This window comes from Centruroides sculpturatus, unplaced genomic scaffold, assembly GCF_000671375.1.
Source record: "Centruroides sculpturatus isolate CEXI.00-Female unplaced genomic scaffold, Cexi_2.0 scaffold77, whole genome shotgun sequence".
Classification (NCBI taxonomy): domain Eukaryota; kingdom Metazoa; phylum Arthropoda; class Arachnida; order Scorpiones; family Buthidae; genus Centruroides; species Centruroides sculpturatus.
In genome coordinates, this window is record NW_019384320.1 from 926,824 (window position 1) to 936,855 (window position 10,032).

The window sequence follows — 10,032 nt, forward strand, 5'->3', positions numbered from 1 at the left end:
TATTATATACTAAAGCGAGCAATGTATCTAATAGCAGCCCTAATGTATATCCTATCGTTAACCATTAAACAGTTGTTACGTTAAAAAAGCGTCTGAGTAAATCACTTCCGGTGCGTTGTCTCTCCTTCTATCTCGACTCTGATCGCTCCGTTACGCGACCGCTCGCGTGACCTAAATAACGCGGCTTCCGTGTCCGTCGAGACGCGGTGGTGTCATCCTGACAGGGCACCAAAGAGGTGCCGACCCTTCGGTCACAGTTATTTAAATGAGATACTTATTTTACTTTAAGTAAAATGGAATTTTGATGCGATATTTCCATAAAGTCTTTGGAATTTTAACTTTTGAACAAACATTTTTCAAATTTTTCAAACATTTATTGAATATGTCTTTCTGTATTTTCTAGTCAGATAGGCACTTAACATGATGTTTATTTTAAAAGTGGAAGTAAAGTTACGGCGGGCGAAGGGGGAAATTTCATGCCAGACACGTGTGTGACCGAGATACAGTGGGTGATCGGTTAACGAACAAATCGGATAACGAACACTTTCGCGAAAGATTTTTTGATCGGACAACGAACGCTTCACTTAAGAAACATAAAAAGAAGCGACGAAAATAGCTAATACCGATTGGTTTTCCTTTGTCTTCAGATAACTTTTTGGAGCGCTGGAGACGTCAACGTCGGCGCTCAACCCGATATATACTGATCAGATAGTATTCTTCGAACTTTGAAATACTCCCTTGTAATTCCAGCCATTTATTTTTCTGACAAACAATTCTTTTATAGTATTCGCGAGACTGTCGGGCGGGCACTCGTTAAGTTTTGCGTCGGTTTTTATTTTCGAAAGGTGAGAGTATAATAGCAAAGATAGAGTATGGGCAGAAGATGTCTGATGTTGCTGGGAATTATGGCTCGAACGGGTCTACAGTAAAAAACTCAAGCAGCTAAGGGAGTAACAAAAATCACATCTGAGAAATAAAAAAACATCGAAGAGCTCGTAATGGAACCTGAAACGGATCTGACGACAGAAGAACAAGAAACTCGGCGAGATATGTTTTATTCTGAAAAAGAGGATTAATTCCGATATCTGCTATTAATTAAAGATCTTTTGAAGAAGTGGGAGATGTCGGATCAACGGCCTTAGAATGGCATACAAACCGGGTTGAGGTTAATAGGCTTGGGGATCTCTACAATTACAATGCTATTAATTCTGAAAATCCTGAAGAAGAGAGAAAAGCAATCGACATTATACAGATTATTAACCCCCACAAACAAAAAAACACGACTAATAAAAATGCAAGTCAGTGTATGTATGTATTTTTATTTATATTAATTTATCATAGGCTTGTATGGGAATTTGATTAATTCGTTCTGGAGACCCAAATATATATATATATATATATGGTTCTCCAGAACGAATAAATCAAATTCCCTTACAAGCCTATGGTAAATTAATAATCGGTTAACGAACAATTCGTAAAAAGAGAACAGTCTTGGAAAGGATTATGTTCGTTAATTTAACCGATCACCCACTATACTGTACCTCTCATTCGAACCTGTTTGTTTATTTATTTCTTCTCCTGTGAATTATAAAACCGCTCGCTTTCGATGAATCTCCATCCATTGTACGCGAGTGCCCATTGATAAGTACAGTAGAGCATCGATTATCCGAAAGTCAGTCATCCGAAATAATTCCAGTCAGCAAATTTAAATTTACGCCAGAGCTGTGGCGCTGCAATCTTTGGTTATGTCTTGGGCTACTCAAATATTTTACGTTTTTGATACTAAGTTAACTTCTGAGGTATAATTTTTTATTATTTTTATATTTTTCAATATTTTTATTTTGTTCGTATAAAATAAAAAAATAATTTTTAACGATACAATAGTTAGAAAACGTTAGGCTTAACATCGACGAAAATTCAACGCGAAGCGACACGCAACGGAGAAAAATGTCAAGATGGGATACATTAATATATTTTTTCGTACATAATCGGTTATCCGAACATCAATCTTCCAAACAACCCCAGTCTCCAATTGATTAGGATAATCGACGCTCTACTGTAATGATAATTGTATCTTATAGAAAAAAACTAGTAACGAGTTATTTACCTATTCCGGCAACATTTAATGGTGCCATCTATGGAAATAATCGAAGTCAAAACTTGACGGTTTTCGGTTTTAATCGTAAATATTCCGTGCATTTTTGAAAAAACACTTACATCGGCAAAACTCTTTCTTCTGTAAGAGCTTTATTAACGATAACAAAGGCACGCGGAATGATTTTCAGGCTTTCAATGCAGTTTTTTTAAATAGTTTGCCTACATTGTATCGGTGGCGTACGGTAGGGGGCGGTAGGGGCGCTCCGCCCCGGGCAGCACTTTTCAGGGGGGCGAGATTTCACAATAAATAATAATAATATCTTGTAAAATTCTGAAACAACCTAATGTATACTTGCATTGCGCCTACGATAGTGCTCTCGTCCCGACAGTCCGGGAACCAGCTCGCTGGGTGAACTAGTAACATTTTTATCTGAGAACCTTTTTTTTTTGCTTGTACGATTCATTCGCGTTCATAAACATCACTAAATCCAATAGAAGTAATTTAAACAGGTCGCTGCACTACCACTGAATTTTTCATTGCCTGTTCTGTGACAAAACTGAATTCTGAATTTTGGTCTTTTAAATTGAAATACCTAAATAAGGGGGGGGGAAATTTTCCTCCGCCTTGGGCGGCTGACACCCACGGTACGCCACTGCATTGTATTAAAGTTCGTGAAAAGTTTGGCACAATAATTGAAGATTGGTTTTCGTGCTTATTGAGGCACGAAATTTTTAATTTTCGTGCCTCAATAGGGTCAGTTTAATTGTAATCATACTATATTTTGTCTACTTAATTTTCGCTTTTTTTTGCTTTCGGATGAATGAGAAAATATTGAAGTCGAGAAAAAAAATGGAATGATTTAAGCTAGCGATTTAATTTATTACAATGTTATGTTCACAGAAAATATAGTAAATCTTATATCATTCGGTGACAAGTAAATTTTATCAGGTAGTTTTAAGGCGACACCCTGCTGTAATGAAATAAAACAAGAATGCGTATTTATTTATTTAAATTAAAATTTATATCCTTCTGACAATTTTATTTTCACATTAATTCCTGTCAAACGTTCATTGTGGGTTCCACGTGCCCGAAACAAAGCTGTGGAGCGGTAAGGGATGACAACTGAGATATCTCTTTCACCACATCTGATAAATTGGTGAGGTTTTCAACCCGTTCAGATTCTATACGGGGTTATACAACAAAATAGGATGTAACCTTGCCTACGCGGAAAACCTACTCTGCAAGTTGAAACGAAGCAATACACAAAATGTCTATTAATATATAGGCCTATATATGAATATATGAACGGTAAATAAAAACTATTAACATACAGTCAAAAATACAAGATGTATTATTAATGCATTATTGTGCAACGACCGATTCGCATTGTTTTAACTTTAACAAGTCTTCAGCAAATTAACAAGTTGCAATTCGAATTCTTTCTAGAGAAACAATGCGAAAATGGCGGAAATAAAAGAAACTGTGAGTCTAAATTGACAATTAAGATAAAGTTGATATATTTTCTATCGTAACTGATGAGATGCATAAAACAATAATAACGCATTTACATTTCATAAATCACTTTTCCATGTAGGAATTGCCAAAGCCGTCGGTTCCCGAGCTCTCCGTCACCCTAAACAGATTCTTGGAAGGAATCAAAGCAATTGTTTCCGGTGACAAATACGAGGATGCTCGTACATTGGTCGAAGAATATCAAACGTCGGGCGAAATGCAAAACCTGCAGAGGTTCCTGAAGGAATATGCAAAAAGCCACGAAAATTACGTGAGTGTTTCTTCTTTCTCGACAAGCCGTCTCACTACAAATAACAATATACAAATATACATCTTTTGCAGGTAACCGAGTTGTGGCTGAACGATATGTATTTAAAAAATCCTTTGCCACTGCCCATCAACTCTAATCCATTTTTCCTGCTGCCGAAGCGAGAATTCAAAACGGATGACGACAGATTTCGGTAATGGTTTCTCGTAAAATAATTATTTATAAGCAATTTGTCCTATTGATGACTGTGGATTATTTCTCAGATTTATTGCGAAATTTATCATCTTTTCGCTTATGTTCAAGCAAAGAGTTGACATGTAAACAGGCATTAATTACAAACAAGATTTCCAAGAAGGAAACTGTGATTAAGCTGACTCATTCGTTGCAGCGGAGAATTAAAGCAAGAATTTTCTGGGGGACAAAGGAAAGGGAATGCGCTTTCCATGGCTACGTATCATCACTTTTTCACGGCTTACAGAAGACCAGGCGCGACTAAAGACCAGCACGTTTTTAGTGAAGGCGGCAGCAGACATATCATTGTGATCTGCAACAATCAGGTAAGACTTTTGATAAAGAAAGAAAACAATTTCATTTATCTTCTTTATAACTTTCCGATATCTCGAGCTTGTCGTTTCCTTACGGCATACATTATATTATATCTTTTTCCATTTTCATATACTGCTATCGTTTGTTACATTTATTATTTCTATATAAAAACATTGACGATATCTATAGATATGATTTAATTACGAAAGACTAATTCTCTATATTACACGACACCTACTTCATATACAGTAATTCTTGAAATTTGTACGAGAGCTAGACATTATTAGTAGTTGCGTGCGAGTCGAAAGAAGTTGGATGCTGGAACTTTTTCAGATTTTATTCGTGTTTGTAATACGTAAATAGTGCCGTTATCCCGGAAACTATTCCATTTGGAAACATTGCCTATCATATTAATTCAATGCAACCCCTCCACATTTTAAGACAACCACTGCTAATGGGATATAGTGTGATTAAACGACGAAAGTTCTAATAGTTCACACTTTCGTAAATTGACGAAAACTGACAAATTTTGAATGAACTTTCTTGGAAGATGACAGAAAACATGATTTCGAAGTGATACCATGCTTTAATACAACACTTAGTAAAATTTAAATAAAAGAAATCGGTTGGATAAGACTCATTCAGATTATTTCGGACTCTGACTATATTTTTCATGTAGTGGAACATAAAAATACTCGTTTAAGATTTCAGAAATTAAATTGTTATAATCTTTCGCGATAGGAAATGTGTCATTTTGTATAAATTCCTTGTCTGTTCTGCAAAGAAAACAATCTCATTGAAGTGTATCCTGTGGGACGGACTGCTATCTTTGTGTTTTGCACTCGTAGAGGCAGATTCAGCAATATTTTCAGAACGTTCTTTGTTAGTCAAATCTTTGGTTCTTCAATGTGTTTTGATTGTTATTTATTTAAAGTAAATTTATACAATTCAGTTTGTCTTAAAATATTCACGTAGGAATGTTAAAAATATTATTTACCTATCAGATTACACTTTTCTGGAGAGTTATTGTAACCTTCGTAATTTGCTACTAATTTGTAACGATTGTACAAAAACATTATAAAGAAATATTTTCAACTGTAGAACAATTTTAAATGCGAGGTATATACAGCGTAATTGACAAGGTCTTGGACACCGTTTAAAGGTAAAACAAAAATACAAAGAACGAAGCCTTTTATACTTGGTGACATATCTAGTATAGCGGCAAACACTCAGGTGTTCTAATAAACACGAGGTATTGCTTTCTGATTCTTTCTATACTTTGAACAATTATGGTGGTGGTCAAGGCTTGTGTTCTTAGGTAAAATTACTTTGTGGTTGTTTTACTGACTTAACTTTAAAGTTTGTGTAAGACATTTGATTCACGCTGCATATAAACAATTTTAATAAGATACATCGTGTAGTGAATACATCTATTGTAAGAAATACGTGCCGTTCTAAGCTTATTTCTAGTAATTACAAAATGTATATTCTCGAAGACATAATGATTTGCCTAATTTATATTATAACAGAACCGTTCCAATGTTAAGAAAGTACTTTCTCTATTTCATTTGCATTTCCTACTTAATTAATTCTGATTACAAGCGTTTATTAGATTCACAATTCTACTTTTAATTATTTAACAGTTATTTGTGTTGATGATACCCGGTAGAATAGCTCTTCCAAGTGAAAAAGCGCTGGTAGAAAAGCTTAAGAAAATCGATACTCTCAGTAAGTTGGAGCCACACTATCCGCCAGTGGGTATTCTCACGGCTCTCAATCGAAAACAATGGGCGAGGATAAGAGAACGAATGATCGAAAGTGAGAGAGGAAAGCCAAAAATTTGTTACATATTAAAAGTCTTCGACCGTTAAATTAAATTTACGATTACGCAGACGAAAATAATAAAGAATCCATTCGGATAATTGAAAATTGTCTGTTTGTGGTGTGCATGGACGAATCGAACGAAGGGGCGAGGAAACAAACGACATCGAAGAGCTTTTCGGACGGGAGTTTGGAAGAGATGGCCCACCACATCCTTCACGGCAATAAAAGCGAACATTCCACCGGTAACAGATGGTTCGATAAATTTATTCAGGTAAAATTTATTCATTGCAAACAACTAACTCAATAGGTCGATAATTTTCAATCGTAATCTTTCATTTTAAAATACTTTCGAAAGACTACTTTCGTGTTCAATATAATTTGATATGAATAAATATATCTACCTGTAGATTCATTCAAAAATAAACTGTAGTACGTAAATACACGGAAGTAATCTCACAATGCGATTTATATTTTGAACGTTTTGTGTTTCGTATCGTTAAATTTTTTTTATATTCTAACCGAAGTGTATCGAGCAGTTTCTATACGAATACAAAAGAACGATTACTTTCTTTTATATTAATTTCACCTGATTGTCATTTTGATTTTACGTAAATCTGAATGTCGATTTAATTTTAAAAAAACCATAATAAATTAACTACATTCCTTTAATTTGCCTATAACATGGTACATAAATCGATGCCCGATTGTTTACTCTCGCCTCTCTGTAGTTTATCGTGACCAAAAATGGCGTGAACGGAATTGTGATCGAACATTCGGTGTCAGAAGGGCTTACAGTTTTAAGATTCTGCGAAAAATTTCTGGATTTCGTGTAAGATTGCTTTATCTGTTAAATTAAATATTAGGAATGGAAGTAAAGTGTTTATAATTTTTGCAGGAAAAGAGATCAGCCGAACAGATCGTCCGACGATCTACTGACAGTCAGAAGACTCATCTGGGACCTCGACGAAACTGTCGAAGAAGAGATCAAAAATGCATCGGCCGTCACAGACGCGTAAGATACCGCAATTTTGACGATCCGCGAATAATAACTTTTATTGACGCGAAGAAAACAAGAAAAAAACGTCAGTTCGTTCTTTGCTGATGTTTAGTATTATAACTGCTTAGAAGTTATGACATGTATAACCTCGTAAAATCTCTATGTATATGGTGTTCGTGTTCGAAAAGACTTTGATTTACGGGCAATTGCCATAATTAGATATTGATTCACCATTTAGTAGATTCTTTTGATTCTATCAATCGAGAAATGTTGCGGAATCTATTATTATTTCTCGACAGAAATTTCATTGTAATTAGAAACAAAAGTCGTGGCAATTTCGTCTCAATTAGTCACGCACATTTTAAAACAAAGCTTCCAGTACCCTGTCAGCATAGCGTACAAACGGATCTACATAGATATTAATAGGGCTTAAGTCCTGGAATGACAGCGTAAAGGAACCACAAAATTTGAATTATTCTCATAAATTTTTAATACTTTTTCATTATAATTTATTTAATGTGTAAATATAATGCATTTTATAATAGCCCGTACTTATTTATTCACACCAAATAACATTTTTGCCTATTGTTTAGTGCTAGAGATAGGCCTATTGTTCTTATTATAACCTGCAACGTACCCAAAAATTTTGGTCAGGATTTGGCCCTGGTTTCGTTTAATACTTAAAGACCATTATTGTTTGAAGGAGGTATAAATATTGTCTGTAAACATTATTTTCAGATTAATCGACACGCTGGAACTCAATGTTTTTATATTTGACAAATACGGCAAAGGTTTTCCGAAGAAACAAAAAATCAGTCCGGATGTGTTCGTTCAGTTGTGTTTGCAGTTGACATACTACAGGTTCGTTTAAACGACGATTCTCTTTCCTTTAATGCCTGTTTGAGTGTAATTAAATCAACAATGCTGTTGTTTTCTCATCAGAACGCACATCGTAATGACGGCCACTTACGAAAGTGGAGCTTTGAGGAAATTCAGATTCGGTCGCATCGACAACATCCGCGCTTCCAGCCAACAGGCGTTGGATTTCTCAAGATCTATGTTACATTCTTCCGTGAGTCAGGTCAGTCGAATGCAAATTTCTTTAATTTAATTGTCATTAAACCAGGATTCAAATTGTTTCTTTTGCTATCTTCAGACCGAAAAATGATATAAATTCCGAAAAGCCGTTAAAAAACAAACCGAAATCCTTCTCTACATAAGTAGTAAAGAGCCATAAATGAATCAACAGAATTACTTATCAATTTTGTAATTGTGATAATATGTGTTATCGCTCAGACAATCAACGGAGAAGGACCGGATAACCATCTTTTGTGCTTAAAGGAAATGGCTGCTCTGCACGGCTTACAAGAGCCGGCACTTTATCAAACAGATTATTACAAAGAGTTCCTGAATTTCCGCTTATCGACCAGTCAGGTCGGGCATTTTTTTGTGTATTGTTTAAGTGTTAGCCAGTGGGGGAAAATTAATTGATTGACTTATTTTAGCTTCCCACGACCTACGACATCGTAGTTGGATACGGTCCCGTGGTGCCCGACGGATACGGATGTTCGTACAATCCACAGGAGAATCGTATCTTCTTTTGCATTTCTTCGTTTAAAGACGTCTCTACCACGGACTCGGAGAGGTTTGCACGGAATCTGCGAGACAGTTTGATGAAATTGAAGGAGCTTTGTGAGAGTGGGGAGACTGCAGTTTCCACCAGGTTTTTCTTTATTGTTTATCAATTCCTTCGTGTTTTAGAGAATTGAATTATTCACGTGGTGTTGTTTTAGCTCACCGACAAAGGCTGCAGTTAAAGCGGAAGCAAAGTAATTAAATGAAGAAAAGTTTTAAATTCGGATGTTTCGTATTTGGTTTCGGTGCAGAGTTTCTGCTTTAAAATTATTTAATAATGATTAAAAATAGATTTAATAAATTTCACGAAAATTTCGTTGTTCGTTTTATTTATCTGACCGTAGTTTACAGAATATACAGTGTTTGAATTAGGTTGTTAATTAGTTAGATTTGTAATTTTCGTAGTGAGGTAATAAAAGAAAATTGACGACAGTTCACTAAATTTGATACAATACAGAGACGTTTGACATAAGAAAAATTAATATATATTTTTTTATATTACCGCTTTTCTCCAATATTAAAGGGTTGAGTATAGATACTCGAACGAAGAAGTTTGGACAATTTATATTAAGCGCGGTTTGGCAATTTTCGTTGAATTCACCCGCGATCCCCGCCGTTTATTTCATACGAGAAAAATTTCGTTAAATCTCGCATTTCGTGTCAGGTTTTCTTTCTACCATTTATTATACAAAAAGTTGCATTTTGAAGACTCACCTAAGAGAGAAATTTTGAGGTTTCGTGCCGCATATTATTACCTATGTTTTACAAGTCTCTACTTGTTAGTTCGTGTAATATCTATGTATTATGTTTGCGCATCATCGAGCAGCGGAGCACTGGCCGAAAGTAAATACAGTAGACCCCCTATAATTACGGTCCCTATAATTACGATTTCTATATAACTGCGAAAAAATTGCGACGGTATCCGTAAAAACCCGTAAAAACTCTTATAATTACGTAAAACGTCATCGGGCAGCCGAACTACTTTCCCGCCGTCCGTAGCGCCACGCTACGGAGAGATTACTATCGTCTGTACAGTATTATATATAAATTATACATAAATTAGGTACTGTATATATAATTATATATTAAGTATATATAATTATATGTTAACTTAATTTATTGTAACTTTATTATAATTATATATATACTTTC

General features: G+C 35.1%; 1 protein-coding gene across 1 annotated transcript in view; it reads left to right on the forward strand.

Annotated features, from left to right (window-relative positions):
• LOC111624972 (choline O-acetyltransferase-like) overlaps positions 1 to 9,078 on the forward strand; it is a 10,788-nt gene extending 1,710 nt beyond the window's left edge. The window contains 14 exon segments of the mRNA XM_023367979.1: positions 3,693 to 3,881; positions 3,953 to 4,071; positions 4,142 to 4,195; positions 4,267 to 4,435; positions 6,068 to 6,242; positions 6,317 to 6,519; positions 6,977 to 7,077; positions 7,144 to 7,260; positions 7,984 to 8,106; positions 8,188 to 8,326; positions 8,402 to 8,461; positions 8,542 to 8,679; positions 8,751 to 8,968; positions 9,039 to 9,078. Of these exon segments, the coding sequence (XP_023223747.1) occupies positions 3,693 to 3,881; positions 3,953 to 4,071; positions 4,142 to 4,195; positions 4,267 to 4,435; positions 6,068 to 6,242; positions 6,317 to 6,519; positions 6,977 to 7,077; positions 7,144 to 7,260; positions 7,984 to 8,106; positions 8,188 to 8,326; positions 8,402 to 8,461; positions 8,542 to 8,679; positions 8,751 to 8,968; positions 9,039 to 9,078 (1,845 nt within the window).
• Positions 9,079 to 10,032: the final 954 nt, after the last annotated feature.